The sequence below is a fragment of the Natator depressus genome, chromosome 1 (genome assembly GCF_965152275.1).
Source record: "Natator depressus isolate rNatDep1 chromosome 1, rNatDep2.hap1, whole genome shotgun sequence".
NCBI classification, from domain to species: Eukaryota; Metazoa; Chordata; order Testudines; family Cheloniidae; genus Natator; species Natator depressus.
Window position 1 is genome coordinate 156,933,869 of NC_134234.1, and position 21,137 is coordinate 156,955,005.

The 21,137-nt window shown below is 41.2% G+C and overlaps 1 protein-coding gene across 5 annotated transcripts in view; it reads right to left on the reverse strand.

Annotated features, from left to right (window-relative positions):
• BACE2 (beta-secretase 2) overlaps window positions 1-21,137 on the reverse strand; it is a 114,930-nt gene that overhangs the window by 53,505 nt on the left and 40,288 nt on the right. For all 5 annotated transcript variants that reach the window (XM_074969711.1, XM_074969706.1, XM_074969729.1 and 2 more), the window contains exons 3-8: window positions 13,988-14,204; window positions 12,600-12,728; window positions 10,344-10,478; window positions 7,310-7,411; window positions 4,171-4,320; window positions 2,461-2,629 (exon numbers count right to left, since the gene is read on the reverse strand). In XM_074969711.1, the coding sequence (XP_074825812.1) occupies window positions 2,461-2,629; window positions 4,171-4,320; window positions 7,310-7,411; window positions 10,344-10,478; window positions 12,600-12,728; window positions 13,988-14,204 (902 nt within the window). The remainder of the gene's footprint in view (window positions 1-2,460; window positions 2,630-4,170; window positions 4,321-7,309; window positions 7,412-10,343; window positions 10,479-12,599; window positions 12,729-13,987; window positions 14,205-21,137) is intronic.

The following is a 21,137-nucleotide window of genomic DNA, read 5'->3' on the forward strand; positions in this document are numbered from 1 at the left end:
TGCAAAGACAATGACAGGCTGCAATAGCTCTAATGAGGCAGCCACAGTTTATGAACCTTCCTCCTCTTCCCTCCATCCCCCCAAAAGCTGGTTTTTGTTACGAATTTTTCCAACAGTTTTAAAATAAACTGGATCTTTAGAATCTGGACTACTCTCCCTAGCTTATCACCTGAGAACTTTTCACAAATTCTTATGAAAAAGACAGTCTACTTCAGTATACTCCTTTAAACAACACTGAGGCAGATTTGAAATTTGCAATGGAAGAAACATGTTTTGAAGCTTTCCTTAAATTAAGCTCAAATGTTCAAAGGCTTATCTGAACTAGTAAGAGTTTGGATTTCTTCTCTTCCTGCAATAAACTGACAGCTTTCCCCTAGCCCTCTATCAGACCCTCCTCAAACTTCAGCTCTCTCCCAGACAGGCAAGGCAAGTACTGGAGAAACTGGAGGGGTAAGTGAGAAAGAAGGGTATGAAGATTTGGGGAATCTGTCTGTACAACTTGTGAATTCTCTCCTCCAGAGTGGTGAGGAAACTGAGGCAGGGAAATGAGTGTAGAGTTTATTATTTTTGTACAGATCTGTGTATTTATTGTGCACGTAAAGAGCAATGGTGTTAGAATCCTGTACAGTCTGTATTTGTGTTTTTTGTTAACCTGTGACCCCCAAAGCACCCACACTACTGGAATTCTGAGAGGGGGTGTGTTTAAGATATGGGGGGGATGGGGCGTGAGAGTCTGAGGAGTCAGCCCTAGTCCCAGGAACTAGCAGTTGGACCACAGGATCTATGTTTTCAGGAAGATCAGCACCCCCAAGAGAGTGCCTAGGGTCTCCAAGATGGGGCAGTGCCTGGACTCTGAGGTCCAGAGGCTTAAAGCACATGGGATCCAGCCAGCAGTTAGTTCCCTCACAGCAGTGTGGTGCATGCCTGATAGGGGATGTTTGACTGGCACATCCTGGAGAACCTGAAGGGGTGAGCAAGCAAGAAAGGTTCCCAGAGATAAGCTAGTTCTTACCTTTACCAAGTCAAACCTCAAAAGAAGTTTGGGGTTCAGTTCAGTGACTGGTTTTGGTCCAGTTCTTAATTTTTGCTAATTATATTTTTAATCCCTATTTAAAAGGCCATAAAACCCAGCAAATTCAAAGTGCAGGTCAATGTTCTATCATTAACCACCAACCTTGTTTCATTATATAACCAGGGACAAGAAACTATGTATTCAACAAGCTCTCAAAAGCGAGGAAACATAATCAGTAATTCAGTTTATTTTAAGCCGGTGAATAGGCTTAAGAGTCCCACTAAAATACAGTAATACAGTTGCTATGGAAGTCATGGTTTGGCCCCTGTGGGAAGGCAGTTATGCTGATTAATCTCTTTACACCATGCTGAGTGTTTACCATGCATACTCAGGTTTTCTGATGAAAAATTCGTTTACCAGACCTCTTGTATATCCATAATATGGAAGCTGTCAAGAAGTGAATTCAGAGTAACTAGTGTATTTGGCCATGTATCAACTTTCACATGTATGTGGGAATTGCCACATCTGCAGAATAGCCTGTTTTAGACAGTGGCTTACATCACATGAAGAAAGCAAGTTCTCATAATAAACATGGACAAATGTTACTATACCACAATGCTGAGGAGGTTAGTTGAGAGAGGAATTCTTCCCGGCACCAGCTGGTGATCAGTTTATATCCTAGCTAATATAAATACAGATTCTATTCTTATTCAGCAAGTGTAATCCCTTTTCTTTGAAGTAAGATTCTCAGAACTGAATGAAGTACTCACATTTCATGGATTTATGACAACGACAGGGCACAGAGAGAGAGGAAACTGTTAGGTAGCCAGTTATGGTTCATTTGGCTCCCTGCCCACCAGCTTAGAAGCTGCTCTAAACTAAGTCAGCTGGCTAGGCTCACTTAAGGTATGTCTACACAGCTACAAAAGACCCATGGCAGCAAGTCTCAGAGCCTGGGTCATTTGACTCAGGCTCACACGGTGGGGCTAAAAATAGCAATGTGGGCATTTAGGCTTGTGATGGAGCCCAGGATCTGGCACCCCACAAGGGGAATTACTGATGCACTCTCCTATGTTTCCCTAAAGACTAGTTAAGAGATGAGTGACAGGAGTTTACTCTGTACCCCTTGATAACAACATTTCCTTAACCATTTGCTTAGGACCATCAAAAGCCTGTAAAAGTCTTTAATAAATTATATACACCTTTTCCAACCTTAATGTTTTCAGATACTAGTGAAAGGTCAGAAAGTCACAATTTTTCTCTTTTACAAGCTGTGCTGGCTTATTACTATGATCTCATCTTTACTGGCAATGGTGGAAAATTCGCATCAGCTTCTACTTATCTGCAAATTGCAAACTTGTAAAATGATTGTCCTTGTTGACAGAGCAGTTGATAAAGCTCCAGTTTTGAAAATGGCAGATATTTCCCATGGGGAATGTTTCTCTTACCTGCGCATGGACTAACTGCAAAGCCCACTCTCTTCTGAGCCCTGTCAAAGATAACATAGAAGCCCTCCATAACTGTAGCACCAATAACCAGGGCACTGGTGGACGAAGAGATGCCAAACCGGTAGCATTCTAAATTCTGTCCAATCCCAAGGATGGGTTGAATATAAAGCTGTTCATTTAAATAAATAAATAAAATAAGTAGCAGTAATCCACAGTATTTAGAAGATAATGACATTAGTTCATAACTGTGAATGCATGCAAAAACACGGCTCTTAATCTGGAGTGTTCTCCAGAGCTTTTGATTTCTAATTTTGAGCACTCAGGAGTTCATAAGAAAATGAATGAATTAGAGCAAGATGAGTGTTGTAAGATACTTAAAACTGGGCAGAGTGTCAGTGGAGTTAAGAACTAGGAACACTGGTTAAATTTGGACTTTTAATTAGCTGACACTTAAAAGTCACCTTCACTTTCATTTAAGTGAACTTTTTACATTTTGTATTGTGTGTGTGGGGGCGGGGGGAAAGAGATATGCACTCAAATTACAGAAATATTCAAAAGGATTATCTGGATGCAGTGGATCCAGAGAGCATTCATGTCAGCTTCAAGCCTCTACATGAATAAACTAAAGTCAGTTCCACACCCTTGTTTCTCACTCAGGGGATGAAAGACTGTCAAGCTACATGGTCAATACAGAAAAAGCTTACATCAAGCCTTTTCTCTATTTCATGTAAAGTTTACCTATATGTTTCAGCCAAGGTAAGAGGGTGTAAAACTGATGTTTAGTTCATATTGCCACCAACGCTGAAAAGGCAATCTCAGGAATTATATTAGTCTATGATTAAAGCAGAAGTGGCACATTATATTTTAAAAAACAGGCAGTACATACTGCATCTAGGCTATAATGACAATAAAAACAAACTGGGAAATTGGCAAAGGGATAATAAGGTCCTTTGCCAAGAGTGCCATTTTCAGGAGGAAGTGCCTCACACAGTCATGGGAGAAAAGAGTACAAAAGCATTCTTGGAATTGTTTCCTGACAATTTGAAAACTCCCCCTTCTGCTCCACAGTTAGCGAAAAAATGGGGATGTTTTTGCAAAGTGTCATTGAAATTTTTCCCTTTTAAAATTTAGCTTTCAAATTTCATCAAAAATGTTCAGCAGATCTAGAAGTAGCCCTGTTCAGACAACCATTAAAAACATTTTTTGTAAGTAGGAACTCCAATGATAGTTAAAATAAATGACTGGGGTTGATTATCTGTGCATCACCAAAATAGCTTTATACAAATGGGATGAGAAGGCAAGCTGTACCAAAGATGAAAGAACTATGTCATCATAAAGTTTACTTCTCTGTTGCTGTAAGGAACTATTAGACTGTAGTCAGAGTAGCAGCCGTGTTAGTCTGTATTTGCAAAAAGAAAAGGAGTACTTGTGGCACCTTCTAGACTAACAAATTTATTTGAGCATAAGCTTTCGTGAGCTACAGCTCGCTTCATCGGATGCATGTATGGTAACACCCATTGTTTCATGTTCTCTGTGTATAAAAATCTCCCCACTGTATTTTCTACTGAATGCATCCGATGAAGTGAGCTGTAGCTCATGAAAGCTTATGCTCAAATAAATTTGTCAGTCTCTAAGGTGCCACAAGTCCTCCTTTTCTTTTTTAGACTGTAGTGTGGCTGATCAAATCCAAATAATAAGACAAGTTCAAACCTGTGGTAGGATAGTGATCCGAAATGATCTGCTAGAGTTTTCATCTCTCAGGTAGATAGAAAGTTTAGGAAATAAGGAAAATGGTGTTTTGGTTTTATCCCAGCATGCAAGCTGGGAACCAGTCCAGAATCCAGAGGAGAATGTTTGGATCTACGGAAAAAAATGTGATACACACGTTACATATCCTCTAATAGATGCATATAACAATAATTTTCATCTTTTTAGTATTCAGGCATGCTTTCTTCTCCCTTAACTAGGGAAGCTCAAGGGTGGACAAGTCCAGTGGAGGTGTTTGTCTTCTTCTGTGATAAGACGTATGAAGCTTGTGTCCATTATAAGCCATCAGTGAGGTCATGTCAACCCTTCAGGCTGTTCTAATGCATCAAACTGATTAGTGTTAAGACAGTTTATTAAAAAATCTTATTGTGGCATAAACACACATAAATATGCCTAGTAGTAGGATTTTGGAAGGACTGTGAGACATGAACATCTCTATTAGGTCTGTGGATCAAAACACTAATTTAGCCTTGGCAGCAGGGACAGAATAGTTAGAAACTATTTAACTAGCTGCAGTAAATATGTAGGCAGGATGGTCAAACTCATAAGCTCCCTGAGCAATTATTGCAACATCAACAAACAGGAAAAGTAGTAACTAGCCGTTACTCCTTCCCCACCCACTCCCCAAACTTTCATGTACATCTGGAGCTGAGCATAGATACAAAGAAGTAGGTACATTTTAAACACAAACAAACAATCTAATGAAGTCAAGAACCTCCTCCCTTCTCCAGAGATACACTATTGTCTTCATGCGATTTCCAAGCTATGAATTTAGGGTCTTATCCAAAGCCCTTTGAAATCAACGGGAACCTTTCCACTGACTTCAGCAGACTTTGGATCAGGCCTTTAGTCCCTTTTCCTGCCTCACCCCTCATACAACTTGACATGCTTTTGAAATAAAATTGATGAACAGCGTTTCTTACTACAGCCATGGTATTAACCAAGCAAACAATAAACCCTTGCAGAGCTTCTCCACCCAAGACAAACATCCTGTTCTACTCCCTGAAGCACATAAATGTTGACATGATGCCAGACAAGACAAACACACTTCCTTAATCCTGTGCAGCACTTTGTGCCTGTTCCTGTTTCCTTATGAAACAGCACACACCACACAGTACCTTGCTGTACGAAACACCATTACACCAAACATTCTGTGCAGGCGAACAAAAAAGCTAAACCCAACTTCCTCTTACATGGTTTATTTATGCGTATTCACCAAAATAGACTCTCATAACAAATTGAAGCCATATACCCATATAGAAAATTCCAGTGGTGATACGTGTTTGCAAACATGGCTTAAAACTTTCTCTAAAGTCTTAAAATAAATGTGAATTAAAAAAAACCCCTACCGTTTGGAAGTCAGAACACAGTCATCAATCATTTAGACTTCAGCATTTCCTAATGCAATACCTGTCTATCATTCTTGTATAACCCCCTTTACTATAGTATCTGAGCACCTCACAATCTTTAATTTAGCCTCACATCACCACTGAGGTAGAGAAGTGTTATTATCCCTGTTTCACACATGGGGAACTGAGGCACATAAAGATTAAGTGACTTACTCAAGGTCACATGCAGAGCAGGGAATTCAGCCTGGATTTCTAAAGTCTGAGGCGAACATCTTAACTACTGAACTGACCTTGGTCCCTTTAGGACAAGGTCTGCTCAACTGATGCCATAGTACTCCTCCCACATGGTGTGTGGGGTTCACTTATTTTACAAAGAATGGGTGACATCATCATAACAGCAGTATTTGGAGAAATGTTTTGAGATGGTGATCTGCTCATTTCCACAAAGGACTCTGAAAGATCAAAGTTGCCTGTGGGCTATCCAGCACTGAACAGGCTGCTCTGTGTTAAGGGCTTCAGTATGGCAAGGTGGCGAGCACTGTTCCTGGGCCAGCCAAGCACTTAATCATGGGAGTTGTCCCCACTGAAGTCAATGGACTACTTGTGTGCTTGAAGTTAAGCACATGCCAAGTGGTTGGCTGGCCCAGAACAGAGCGCTCAGCACTTTGAAGGTCTCAGCCTTTGGTCTGAACTACTGAAAAATAATCTAGAAAGAAAATACTTCTTTTCTCTCTCAACCTTCTCTAGGAAGATAGACCTTGCAGTCTGAAAAATACTGTGTGCTGGCATTAGGCTGGACAGGGCAAGACTATACAGTTTTGAATGCTTGCTTTGATTTCAAGAATAATAGTTTCTTACATTACACTTGTCTGCCTTATTTTTATATGCCAAACCAATATATTTTGGGAGGCATGGCTTTATACCACATAAATGGACCATGCAGGTCGTTAAAATAAAGGATTTTAGCCGAATTTAAGAATTCCCCCTCCCACCACCACTTTTTAACAGAATGTTAATCTAAGCAAATGTCATACTTCAATGAAACAGTGCCTTCCACAAGCAAAACATGTTGAAAGTGGTACTACAGCACTGTGTTGCGGTAGAAAGTACAGCTACTGAAATATATTGGATGCTAAACACGATCCTGCTAACATTACTCATGTGAGTCAGAGTCTGTCACTCTGACTCCCCCTCCATGAACAGTTCTGATTTCAGTAGGACTGGTTCCACAGCAAGATGCTTCTAAACATAATGGTGGCAGAATCAGGCCCATAAGTAGCTTTATAGATATGAATAGTCTCATTGAAGTCCACGAGACTCTAATGACAGTAGGCATTATGCCTGACAGGAAGTGCTTGCAGAATCAGCCCTTTATGTTTCATGAACATTTACTTTTGAATCAGTGAACTAATTGTCAGACCCAAGTGCACTGAATTTGAGAAGCAGGGAATCACATTAATGGTTCTTCAGTGCATCAGAACAAGCATTACGCCACTGCAATAGTTCTCAACCTTTTCCATATTAGGACTCCTTTTTCCACACTGGGACCCGACCCTACCCAGAGCCATCGCCCATTTAGCAACGTGGGCAGGGTGATCGCAACCTCCAGACACATGAGTTCGGGACCCCCCAGATTGAGAACTCATGAACTCTAGTGCTAGACAACACCCGAAAATATCCACAATGCAGGTTTTCCTTCAAGGAACAAGGCAGGTTTTACAAGATCAGCTTACCAAAGATGTGTGCACAATTGCTTCGACCACAGCATTGAAGACTTTCTCGGGCAGGCGGAGGAGAGTGGTGCCACTGTCTACTATTGCTTTGTCCGCATTATACTAAGAGAACAAGAGGGAAGGAGCACAGTTAATATACCGTATGCGAGTTAAATGGTGTAGTCAGTTGCTTCATAACAATGACTAGACTGTTCTTTTTCAGTAGCAGTGCTTATCATACGAGTCACCATCAACAATACAAATGTCAAACACTTCACCTACTTTTTACCTCTGTTTCTGTAGTAGGCAAAAAAAAAAAAAAAAAAAAAAGAGGCAGAAGTGCACAAGGAACCACTGAACCAGAATGGTGAATTCAAGTCTTATCACATTATAATCCATGCTTGCAAAATGGACATGTTTCTCTTCTCATATACAAAATCCAGTAAATTAAGAAGCTTCTCAAGCATAAGTACAGTATATGAATATATAAACATTAACAAGGCATGCCTTTTACAAAATACCTGTTAGTGACTATTGTTAATGATAGAAACGTGGAAATGGTAGGTTTTTCTATGAACTTCTTTTTCTATCAATTGAACCAATATATGCAACATTATTTAGGAGTTGGATGTTTATGGCACAATTTAAAAAAACAAACAAGGAAACAGTCTTTAATTAGTTTACACTCTTAAATTACAGAAGTAACACCACAATTTTAAATCCTTAAGTTTAATTAATATCAATTACATGGAATATTTTTAATGCAGTTCTGAAATGCACTAATGAAACTCAAATCTTGTTAAAACCAAAAGATACTTTGGTTTTCTTTTGGTAGTGCTTGGTCCTGCAGATTGCTGAGCACCGCTAAAAGAAATGCAGAGAGTTTAAGCATTACATCAAACCATTTAGAGTTCATTCAGCATGTGTGCAGAAATGCTTCTATGAAGCAGCGGGAAAGGGAATTGAGGGAGGAGGTTGTGGTCAAGACATGTATGTTTAACTAACACACAAACCCCACAAGCTAGTGAACACAAATGATAAGCACAGCAGTCATGTTTATTATTTTCAGCTACTCCTGTCACCACCAACTAGCATCTCAGAGCTGCACTTGGAAGTAGTTTATAGCAAAACACAGTCATGATGGCCATCCACTGACAGAAATACATGTGAAGGTGCAAAGAAAGCAATATTACTCACAACCTAACAGCTCAATGCTTTCTATGCTAGTCACAGTGTGTTTAGACCCACCAGTATGCAAAGCCTGCTCGCCTTAGATTAACCTTACTGGATCACAGACAACAATCCACCAGATGCAGCAGCTATGCTGGCAACTCGGCACTTCTCTCCCCCAAATCCTCACCCTGAAGGATCAAGACCGTAACTGCAATAGAATACTAGACAGCTTGCCAGGATTGAAGCAAAAGAGATTAGATTTTCCAGAGAGGAAAGGAGGACTGTTGTCTCTTGTGACTGTAAGTTTTACAAAAATGCTCTATTTCCTAATTCATTAGCAAATACTGAAGGGTAAGTCCAGTCGATCACAATTCATCCTCCCAGGGTAATCATTGTGCATCTATGCAAATTCAGAAGGACTAACAAGAGCTAGCTAACCTTATAACTACTCTGACTTTTGCCTACTGTTTAGCTCCTAAACTTTAATTAGGGGTCTGCTTTGATCGTGGCAGGGACTATGTCTTCAGCCTTCTGTACAGTGACTAGCATGGCCTGGGCATTCTAAAAATGACAGAAAATAATAGCAGCAACAGTACCTGCACAAATATTTAACTTCACTGATAAAACTAAACATTTAAGTGGCAATTTTTTGTGTGAAGGACTCATACCAAAAGGCTACTGAAGCAATGGCAACCCACTTCTCACCCGTGCCATTTCAAGGTGCTTGTTACACAGTGGCTGCAGCCGAGCACCCCTTGTGGCCAGCGGTGCCTCTGCAGTGCTCTGCCCCCTTTTCGCTTTGTTCAGGGCTCCTTAAACAAAACTGCACACGGTCTTGCTCATCCACTCAGAGCCCTTCTTGGGGCCCGGTTTATTTGTTAAAACACAGAGTTCCAAAAAAGCAAACACAAAAACAAAATCTTGCACCTAGCATTACACTGGGCATAGTCTTTTCCCACTGTCAGAGCCGATGGAGAAGATGCTAGGGCCTAGCTTGCCTTCTCCCAAAGGAAAAACAAAACTTTCAGCTAAGTCTTCTTACCCAGCCCCAAATTCCTTCATCAGGGACCACTACAGGAGACCCCCTCTCCCTGCAGCTTCACTCTGCAGGTCCCCTTCTAGTTTTACCCTTACTCAGGGCCGTCCCTAGCTGTTCTGGGGCCATACGCAGCTCCCCCATGGGGTATGGGCCTCCATGTGGGAGGGGGTGGGCGGGGCTGGCTTGGAGAACAGGGGGGAAGCACCCCCCAGCACTCACCAGCAGCGCAGCTGGGTCAAGGTCGCTGCACTTCCCACCGCTGGTGAGTGCAGGCCCAGCCCTGCTGCAGTCCTCAGGGGCAGGGGCCATGGGGAAGAGGCGGGGGCAGGGGCTGGAGCAGCATGCAGCTGCACAGGGCACCAGGAAATTTGGGGCAGCTGCATACTTTGCATATGGGTAAGGACCGCTGCGCCCTCACTGAATTCCCTCAGACCCTTTATAGCCCAAAGGCAGCCCTGCCCTCTTAATTGGCTCAACTGGGAGCAGCTGTTCTGGCACAGAGGCGCTGGACCTATTTCAGTAACCTTGGGCCAGCCACCCTGCGACAGTGCTGTTTGAAACATTTTCCTTTTCATGTGTTTGGCATATATACAAACACATCGTATTGTTTAAGATGTACAAAGTTTGTTCTTTTTCACGGGTTGTCACCAACTTTTAAATCTTGTAAAGAGGGCTGCAACATACTTCCATATAGAAGGGCAGTACATTTCGGAGTTTAACTTTGATTGCTTCACTTTTTGTTTTAAACCAAATGAATGGACTCTTTGCTTAAAAAATAGTTAGGGTGGTGTTTTGTTTTGTTTTTTTAAACCTATAGACAAACAGTTTTCTCATTGCAAATACCTCTCTGCAGTCCAGGTTAAGGTTCTGGCCTCCAACTTCCAGTCTGAGAATTTCAATCTGGTAATACCACTCCTCCTTTATAGGTGTGTACCAGATATCACCCTTGTACAAACTTGGTTCAATTCCACCCATGATCTGAAGAGACAAAATCGTAAGTTTCAGAGTAATGCAAACTCCCCCCCCCGTACTTGCATAAAAACTAAGAAAACTGTGATTACACAGGGCAAATACATTTTACTGAGCTCCATCTGCAAAAATTCAGTTGTTGAACACAATTGGATAAAAGGATACGTTTCAAGTATTTCAAACGTCAAGATGCCAGAGGGCACTTGCTATAGTTAACAAGTCAAATTTCTATTTAGGACCTCCTCTTGAAATGTCCTAAGTACCCGCAACGCCTGCCAACTTCAAATTGATTTCCTTATGGGCGTTCCCTTCTTGAGTTAAAATTAAACAGGGTTTTTAATGATACTGCCAAGGCTGAATCTAGGCAACACACAAGAATGGGAAAGAGCATTTAGCCTTCACATGAAAAATTCACTTAAGAGTTAATATAGCCTAATAATGCAATTTTTAGATGCACTTAAGAGAAATGCAATATGGCAGTTGAGTCAATGCTACCATTATTAGTTCCTGGTAGCATTTCCATTTCTGTTAATTGTACCTTTGATACACTAAAGTTAGTTAGTTTTAATTTAAGGCCATTTCTTGGTCTTACTGACCTCCATGGTAACATTCTCTGAAATGCTTCCAGTTCCACATGCAGACAGGCAGAACTACAGGTCTCAATGTGTGGATGAGATGATGGTGTAGGGAGGCAGGTTTTAGGTTTATTAGGAACCTTTGAGGAAAGGAGGAGCCTATACAGGAAAGATGAACTCCACCTAAACCAAAATGGGACCAGACTGCTGGCATGTAAAATTGAAAAGGTTGTAGAGGATTTTTTTTTTTTAAACTAAGGGCTGGGGGAAAGCCAATAGGTGCAGAGGAGCATGTGGTTTGGGCAGAGACATCCCTTAGGGATGAATTTATTAAAGGGGGAACTCTATAGTTTAACACAAAGAATAGGAAATAAAATCAGTAAAGTGCAGGTAGTAGCTAGTGAGGAACAGTCGCACATAAAAGAATCCAGTTAAAATATAAACACATGGAGGCAAACAACTGACTATTGACAAAATATACAAGTGCTTATATACAAATGCTAGAAGACAAAATACTAAGACTAAATACTAAGATGAAGAAAGATGAGTGCCTGGCATTAAATGAGGATATTGATATAATAGGCATTGCAGAAACTTGGTCGAATGAAGATAATCCATGGGACACTGTAATAATGGGTTTCCACTTTTGGAAAGGAAGACAATGTCTGTCTGTATCTGCACAAGTTTTTTCATGAAGTTGATGGATAAAGGGGTACAAAATATACTGGAATGACAGTAGTTCATGCTGGTGGGTGAGTGGAACTCATTGCCAAGGGATGTTGTGAAGGCCAAAAGGATAACTGGGTTCAAAAAAGAATTAGGTAAGTTCATGGAGGATAGGTCCATTGATGGTATTAGCCAAGATAGCCAGGGACACAACCCCAAGCTCTGTGTGTCCCTAGATCTTCAACTGCCAGATGCTGGGATTAAATGACAGATCACACAAAATTATCCTGTTCTCTTCATTCCTTCTAAAGGCTCTGGCACAGGCCACTGTCAGAAGACAGGATATTGGGCTAGATGACTTGTATGGCCATTCTTATGTACAATAGGATCAGAATTTGCTCTTTGTCATATACATTTCTCAAGTGTATTAACTTACACATTTGTCAAAAATAACTGTAGCAAAAATTTGCAAGGAGTAGGGACCAGATTCTGCCAGCTTTATTCACATCAAGTACTACTTTATTCCGAGTGTTCCTGTTAATTTGAATTATGTTACTTGCAGAGTACGGGACAACTCAGTGTGAGCAGAGGTGGTGAATCTGGCCTCAAGTCAAGAAGTTAAGGGACAGTGCTTCTTTCTTACAAGTTTCTAATTAAAAAGACAAAATTCAATATAAAATGTAGCGGTTGGCTCAAAAAACACCAAAGAAAAAAACCCAAAAGCTAATTAGTGGAGCATATTTAAGTAAAAATGGATAAAAGGTGGAAAGAATAAAGAGGCACTTTAAACTTTGTAAATTAAAATAGATTTCTTATGTTTATTAACTCTGGAAAGTGAGAGAATGATTAGTTTGAATGATTTTTCCCTTTCAGACTGACAGATACCCACAAGACTACCTCCGTTGGTACCACTTCCAGAAACAGGCCTTCCAGCTCCACACATCTGCAGGGAGAAAACATTGGGAATCTCTGCTTGACTCACAAGGGAATCAAAGAATGTCTCCACAGAACTTGACGGCTAGAGTATGTTGAGGGGGAAAAAAAAAAAAAAAAAGAAAAAAAGCAGATAAATGCAGGATTATTCGCTCAGATGATAAACTGCTTTAAGAATCATTTTAAATAGGTTTTGTAGAAACAAGCGAATCAATCACAAAATTCCCCTTCAGTGGACGAAGATGAATTTCTGACAACTGATCGATGAACAAACACTCCAGATTTAAATAATTAATTAAAAGGAAAACAGAACAGACAAACTTTTGTCATTTCCCTGTCTTTAGATATTTCTCACACACATTTTTATTCTTGGCCATTGATATATGCATCCAGAAGACAACAGTGTACTCATTGATTGCAGTATTGGCTCCTGACAAAGCCTACGCATTTCACTGCTAAAAGCACCGAAGGGCACTCAATTTCTGCAGAAGGATTTGCCATATATTGCATTGTGGGTCAGCAGAAGAATCAGGAATCAGTTTTCCCTGCCACTTTTCCACGGTCAAATGGCAGCATTTTAGAGCTCAATCATCCAGCAGTTCAGATTTGAACTCTAATCTTCAGTTTCTAAATCTCACCTTCCTTCCTTTGGAATGGGTGGAATATCAAAATGCACCTACCACAATTAACTATTGGTTTAATAATTGGTGTCATACACTACATATCTAGAGTGATACTGTGCCCCCACACTAGCCTTTACACTTTCTATAAAAGCAGTTAAGCTGAGCAGGTTTATATTGAGATATATCAGCTCTGCATTTCATAACACTTGGCTATTTGTTCAGCACACAGAACACTAGGGCCTGATCCTGTGAGGTGAGCACCCTTAGAACTTCACAAGACCAATGCCTTAATAAAAAGAGAGCAAAATCCTTAAGTATGTTATTTGCCTAATCAGCAATTTGAAAAAGAGCTCCCTTCCCTCCCTGCTACCCTCAGTGACAGCGAATTACAGTAAGGAAGGTTCAACTCAATGTAATTGCCATCCAATTAGGTGTAAAGAATTCCAGTTCTGGTGGCAACTGATAACACATTTTATGTTATAAGTGGGCAAGTTTGAGTTTCTGGATTTCTCAGGGCAGCACAATGAATGTAGAGTTAAGGTAGTTTGGGTAGTCTGATTTTCATCTCCAGATCTCTAGAGAAGGGGGGGGGGGGGGAACAAGGAGTCTAAAGCCTTCAGGGGAATGCTCCATGACATTTGAAAGCACCTCCCTTCATTACCCTGTTTTTATTTTTTGCTTTATTTTAATCATGAAAGGTGGGGTGGGGGAGGAGCCTTACCTTGGCTAAGGCGGCATAGGCAAGTCCAAGGATTCCATGCCATTTAATCCCCGGTAAAAAGAAATTCTCTGAGTCCAGAATGGTAGCAATGTTGACAGTGTAAGTGCCATTGATTCCCTTTGGAATAGTAATGACATCAGTGCCAAGCACTCCAGTCCAACTTCCTTGAGTATACCGAACAGTGACATCAGTGCCTTGTGACTTATATGTACTTGACCTATACAACGGGGTGGGAGACAGAAGAGATGCTATAAAATAAATGAACTGCTCCTTTATCATGCAAATACTGTTTAACTTTTTTTTTTTTCATGAGTAGGAATAATTTAAAGTGACTTCTGGAAAACAAATCACATACTCCAGGAAGACTGTAAGGGTAGAGAATGGAAAGAGAAATTGACCCCCTATTTTGGTATTTAACCCCTTCAATGATTAAACTCTTCAGGATTTGAGATGGCTTTTTAATCGGGGATTGTACTAGACACTGTACAATAGGACCCTGATTCTGGTTGCACCAGTACCACTATAGAAATAAATAATAGTGCATTCAGTGAGAAGGTGGGTGAGGTAATATCTTTTATTGGACCAACTTCTGTTGGTGAGAGAGAGACAAGCTTTCAGGTTAGTTTCCCAGACCTGAGGAAGAGCTCTGTGTAAGCTTGAAAGCTCGTCTCTCTCACCAACAGAAGTTGGTCCAATAAAAGATATTACCTCACCCACCTTGTCTCTCTAATATCCTGGGACCAACACAGCTACACCACCACTGCAAACATTCAATTTACAGGAAACTGAAAAGCTCTGTGTTCAAAACTGAAATTGAAATGCCAAGCTAATTGAATAGTTTTAGACAGACACCTAATTAACGTTATTAAAAATTCCATTTTGGGTAAATAGGAATGTAATTCCTAGTTACATAGCAACAGAACATAAGTTATATGCATTTCAGGCAGTCTTAATTGTAATTCAAGGAAGGAGACAGATTTAATAGTGACTCATTGACTTACAGGAGGAGGGAGAAAAGTTCTGTATAGACTTGGGGCAACAGAAGTTTAGGAACAGCAAGTCAAAGAGAAGGGCAGAAGGAATCATGAGTTCCGAAAGGAAGGAAGGAAGGGGCAAATCCATGCAGGGTTTTGGAAACTAGAAATGTTTTATGTTATTGGGTTTGGAGATTGACAAGGAGACAGATAAAGTGAGGTAAGATGAGGTTGGTACGGTCCTACTTCCTGAAGAAAGTCTGAATACAGCATTCTGAACGCTAACATTCAGGACTTGATTCTACACCACTAAAGTCAGTGGGAGTTTTGCCCTTGACTTCAATGAGAGCAGAATCAGGGCCTCACCAAGCACATGTGTGCAGGGCTGGTATCAGAAAATGGAATTACCATAGCCTAGAGCTTTATTTTCAGACAGACATGCCAAAAGCCATTCTTTAAAAGCTAAAAGTGTAAGTCATATTTAGGAGCCTTGACGTAGGCACTAAAACAGAGTGCTTAGGATTTTATTTTTTGAAGGCCCTGTTTCTAACAAGAACACAACCATCACTTCATGAACTTCACAATGATTTTTTTTTTTTTTTTTTTTTTTTTTTTTTTAACATTACAGGAGAGCAATGAAACTTGAATTTCTTGCGATTGACTTTTGGTCCAATTTCCTGGCACTCAGTGTTTTAGTGCCAAATGACAGGGCTTAGTTTAGTTCAATACGTCTTTACTATCACAGGGGAAGAACCACCTTTGCTGGGAGCCTGTAAGTTAGTGAGTTTTATAGTGATGACTAAATATGTGTAAATACGTAAAACAGTATTATAATGTATAATTTAAATATATAGCAGTGAATATACATTAAAGACAAGCTGTGCTTGTTGAACCATCTGTATTTGGTTCTCGGCACACATTTATATTCAATTAAATATGAAGATTGCTGGATGAAAATTTTTCGCATCAAAATCCAAAACCAAGCAAAATTCCCCTAACCTCCAGCGTTCATGGGAATCTTGAGGAAGAGTGCAGCGAGCCTATGCAACACAACACAGCATCCTCTCCCAAAATTGTGCATTGTATCTTTGCAAATCACAGTGAAGTTGAATAGTTTACTTTACATGGTTTTTTTTATTAATTATTATTATTATATATAAATAAAAATGGTCCAACCTCCAAGGACAGGAAAATTTTGACTTCATAACCTGATACCTTTCCCCCCCAAAATTGGGGGGAAAACCCCACCAAAATGGTTATCACATTAACATACCTCAGCACTTATTTTTCCTTGAGAACCAACATAGCTGTGAATATTCTTGTTATAAGGATTCCAGATTTTTTTCCCCTCCCAAGAGGCAAGTGGAAGCTGGTCAACTCACTTGCTTCCTTTCCTGTGAACTTACTCTGTAACAGGGCCTTCCGTAAGCTCAGCAGAGCCAGGGAAAAAACACATGAAACTTATTAGGTCAGTAGCAAGGAGTGTGGTGTATAAGGGACTGCATGAGCATCGAAGATTGCATAGGAGGCTCCCAGTTTTTCCATATAATCATGACATTCCCTAGAAAGGAGAACTCCTTTCATGCTCAGTGGAAAACTCCTTAAGAAACCCCAGCCTGGTCTGCATGCGATTCCCACAGCCCTCGTTGAAGAGAAGGATGCAAAAGCTTTCTTTGGAGCTCAACCTCCAGTCCAAAAAGGGGGAAAGGCAAGCACTCTCAAGAAGCAGAGTGTCAACTTTCTTGCATACCTAAACTTCTGGCCCATGAACGAAAGACCAAATTATAGTCTCAAATACTGCCCTCCATCCACCCCTGCACAGGGGACCCCTGGCTATTTTGTTGGACTATCAGGCAGCCAAACTGCAGTTTTCAATTTAAAAATTTTCACTTAAATTTGAAGCCCTTATGCCTAGTGGTAGGGGAAAAGAAAAAAACCTAAACTCCATTCTACATTCACAGATTCCCTAAAATTAAGGGCTGTCTAACCATTAAAAAGTCATTGTGGTCCGTTAGACTCCATAATCCTCAAAAAGAAAAAAAAGAAAGGTGAACTAATGCACCACTCCTAGGGGCACTTCTTCAATGCCACTTTCCTAGTGTTACCTTTAGTACAGTACATACTGAAACTGTACTTTTCCCTTATCTTAATGGCACTTCTTTTCTAATGCACTTATGGATTTCTTTAGAAAGTCTGCCTACAGAGTCTATTCTTCTCTTCTCCATCAGGGAAAAAAAAAATCACTTCCTTCATGCATCTGAATTAGAGATATTCTTCTTTGATTGCAGTTTTATCCAGCACGCTCCCCTACAAATTTTGAAAATACCTGCTTCCAATAGCACATCTTCATGAACTTCCTGCCAGGTGTGTACCTCAGTCACTAAACATGTCCCAGAACCAGCTGAGCATCCGCCTTCCTTAAATTTCAGAAGCAGTCACACCACCTTTAACTTGTCACTGCTACAGTTGTGTTAACGTGATTGTGTATACCATTTGTACTGCACCTAGCACAATGGGGCACCTGATCCAGGGGTGAAAGTAAGTCTAGGGACTTACTGGTATGGGGCTGGGCTGGGGCTGGCTCTGGCCCCCGGAAGGGGCGGGGCCTCAGGCGGAAGGGGCGGGGCTGAGGGAGGTCAGAGCCAGCCCCGGCCCACCCTGTACCGGCAAGTGCCTCCTTCCCCCTCCCTGGGGTAACAGTGGCAGCCGGGGGCTCTGGCAGCGGTTTAAAAGGGTCCTGGGTGGTAGCGGCGGTCAGACCCCTGGGCTCTTTAAATCGTCCCCGGATTCCGCTGCTTCCCCAGGGCTCCGGGGATGGAGCTCCGGCCGCCGCTACCACCCCAGGCCCTTTAAATCGTCCCCAGAGCCTGCCGGAGTCCTGGGGAAGCGGCGGCGGGTCTCCGGGGACGATTTAAAGGGTCCAGAGCTCAGCCGCCGCTACCGCCCCAGGCCCTTTAAATCGCCACCCCAGCCCTGCCACCACTACCCCAGGGCTCTGGCAGCAGGGCTCTGGAGGCAATTTAAAGGGCCGGGGGCTCCAGCCGCTGCTGGGAGCCGCAGGACCTTTAAATTGCACCTGGGGAAGCCGATCCAGCCCGGGGCTTACCGGCTTACTTTCACCTCTGACCTGATCCCAAATGAAGTCTCAAAGCAGTATTGTAATATTAAAACAATTGTATAAAATCAAAATTGGGTCTGAATAATTGGCAGTATTTATGAAGGAATCTGAAGGGGCTGGGTAAAGGGAGAGAAAAAAGGGGGCAGGTAAATCTGGGTGGGGCCTGCGTGGGACAACAGAGCATGGGAGAGTGTGAATTGGTGGGGGAGGGGCTGGGCGGATAAAGAAGGGGGCAAAAAAAAGTGTGAAAAATTACAGCTTTCCAAACACCAGAGGACAGGAGGGATTAAGAAGAGAGAGCCCTTCTCTTCGTAGCAAGCAGTGAGATCTCCTTGTGTGAATGCATTTAAAGGTTGAATTTGAAGCTTGAAATGATCACACACAAATTAGGGGTGAAGGCTTCCATATAAACAGCTCAAAAATACCTGAAGGCAAAAAAAAAAAAATCATTTATAAATGGTCACTGTTTTTAAGCCCCCCTTTTTAGGGGGAGGAGGGGAAGGGGGATGGGAAGAAGAGGAGAAAAATCATACTTCTGATTTCTGAATACATGTGGCTAGCAACACTGAGAGCATCTAACCCTTATTCTATAATTCACTTTCCCTCATTTATTAGGAGAGTGACAACCCATCAGCATCCTGGGATCTGATGACACCCTGGCGGAGGTAGTTTTATTCTATGGCATGTATATACACTTACTACATCTGCTCTGGACTGCATGACTACAGTCAGCCAATATTTTCATCTGACTGATCCAAGAATGCTTTGACTTCTAGTAAGTTGTTCTAGTTCATCGTCCCAGTATTTTAAACAAACACAAAAAGAATCCTACAGAAACCATATTGGCCATGATTAGAAAATACAAGAGGCTCCAGCACTCCCTGAAGGGAGTGCACTGGAACTTCCGGGACAAATAAAGCGCCCTGACTTGCTTCCATGTAAAGCAACTATGGGGGTTGTAGGGCCACTAGTGTTCTCCCCGCCAGCACATGGGACTGAAGCCCCCACAGTGTCTCCTGCGATGCAGCCTATAGGAGCCTCCAGGCTCTTTCTAGGAGGCAGAAGGCACAAGCCAAGGAGGCAGCCAAAGCAGCAGGGCATGCACTTCAGGAGCACCACTGACACCAGCACCTGCAGTTGATGGGCATTTTTTTTTGTGACAGAGGAGTTGATGATTTGTGAGAGAGGGGGCAACGACTAGATCTGGGGGAGGGAAGAGGAGAGGGAAATGAGTAACTGGGGAAGTGACTGAAATTATTTCAGAATTTACTGTTTTATGTTGCTAACAAAACAGAAAAAGTATATTAAAAGCCAAACCATTTGGAAGTCTTTTCTTAGACCCCAATCCTGCACACCTCGGTAGACTGTTACACCCAGACCAGATGGGCACTGCAGTCTGCTCACATGTTACAGGATCTGGGCCTTAGACTAACCTCTTCTGTACTTGGAGCGTGCCTAGCATAACATACATGCTACTGTAATATTTAAAAAACACATGCAGAGAAAAAAAAACCCCAAGAAGAATCAGTTTAATAAACACAAAAAACACTTCAAGTTTGACTTCAGTCAAAAATGGAAATAAGCTGTGGTCTCACTTGAGTGCTAGTTATGTACCCATCTTCAGTATTAAATAAAACATAACCCAATACGTCTTCCTTGAAAGCAGATCAGTTCAGGAGAAGATTCACTGGCAGCGCAATATGAGGAAAACCTAGCACCCAACTTGTCTATGATCAGTACATAGAATTCTTTCATAATCCCCACTCGCCACTCAAAAATGCCACACCCAGACCCCACAAGCCAGTAAAACTAGGCAAAGAGAAAGTTTGCTTCATATTTTCCTGTAAATCCCGTACAGTCTCCACAGATCCAAGTCAATGTCTAAAGAAACTCAAACAATAGCAAAGAATGAGAGAATCAATAGATTGAACTATTTCAATGAAAAGTTGTTTCTGTCTCTTCTCCCACCCCCCTCCCCACCCCCCAATTACAAAAACATCAAAATGCCAAGCAGACCTTCAATCATTTCCCTTGTTGCCAATTCTTCCTCTAAGGCAAAAACCAAAACCAAAACCAAACCAAACAAAAACAAAAAACAAAAACAACCCCCCCGCCAAACAAACAAACAAACAAAAACACAAAAAAGCCACCAAACCAAAACAGTAAAACTCCTCATAAATCTCTTCCATGGTTTAAACTACTAAATATTTAGCCAAGAAGGCAAAGTTGGGTATTCTATTTGGACTCAGTTCTTCGGTGCATGTGCCATTAAAACCATATAGGAATACTGTAAGGCAATGTGACTTACTTCTGCTTGTCCTTATGTATATTTTTAGCTTGATGTCAATTAGATATAGCTAAAACAAGGTAGAAATAAAGCACAATTTTTTTTTCTTTTGCCCAAACAGGGAGGACAATTAGCCATTTTAAAATCATGTTTTTCCAAAAGATATATGCTAGTTCAAACAGGAATGCTTTCAGGGAAGTCCTATGGCCCCTGTCATGCAGGATGTCCAACTAGATGATCCCAGTGGTCCCTTCTGGCTGTAGACTCCATTTATGGATACTCCTGGCTCTCAATTTTTAGATACGTTCGACTGGGAAGTTAGATTTACCTCCCAAGTCCAAGGGATGATCAAAAACATGCATGCCCCAGTAGATGTTTCAGATCAGTTCTAAGGCAGTAGACTTAGCTAACAAAACTGATAAGTTAAAAGGTTTTAGAGAAGAAAACTAGATGGATTTTCATGACCAAACAATTTGAAAAAGTAACTTTAAAAAAAATAAAGGATTAGGCTAATTGAAGACTCAACATGATATCTGAAATATATTAAACACGCCACACAACAGTTCAAGTAAATCCTTTGTGGAAAAGTAGCAAGCTACATTCACCAACAAGTATTTTTTGAACAGCATGAGAAAAAGAACGTTAAGAACTTTTTTCGTGACAATTCACTTGCAAAAGGTTCAAGTGGTTTCCATCCATTACCAGAGAACATTCTCACTATCCCACTTTAGGATTACTGAAACAGATCCTTATGGATGATAATTTACATAC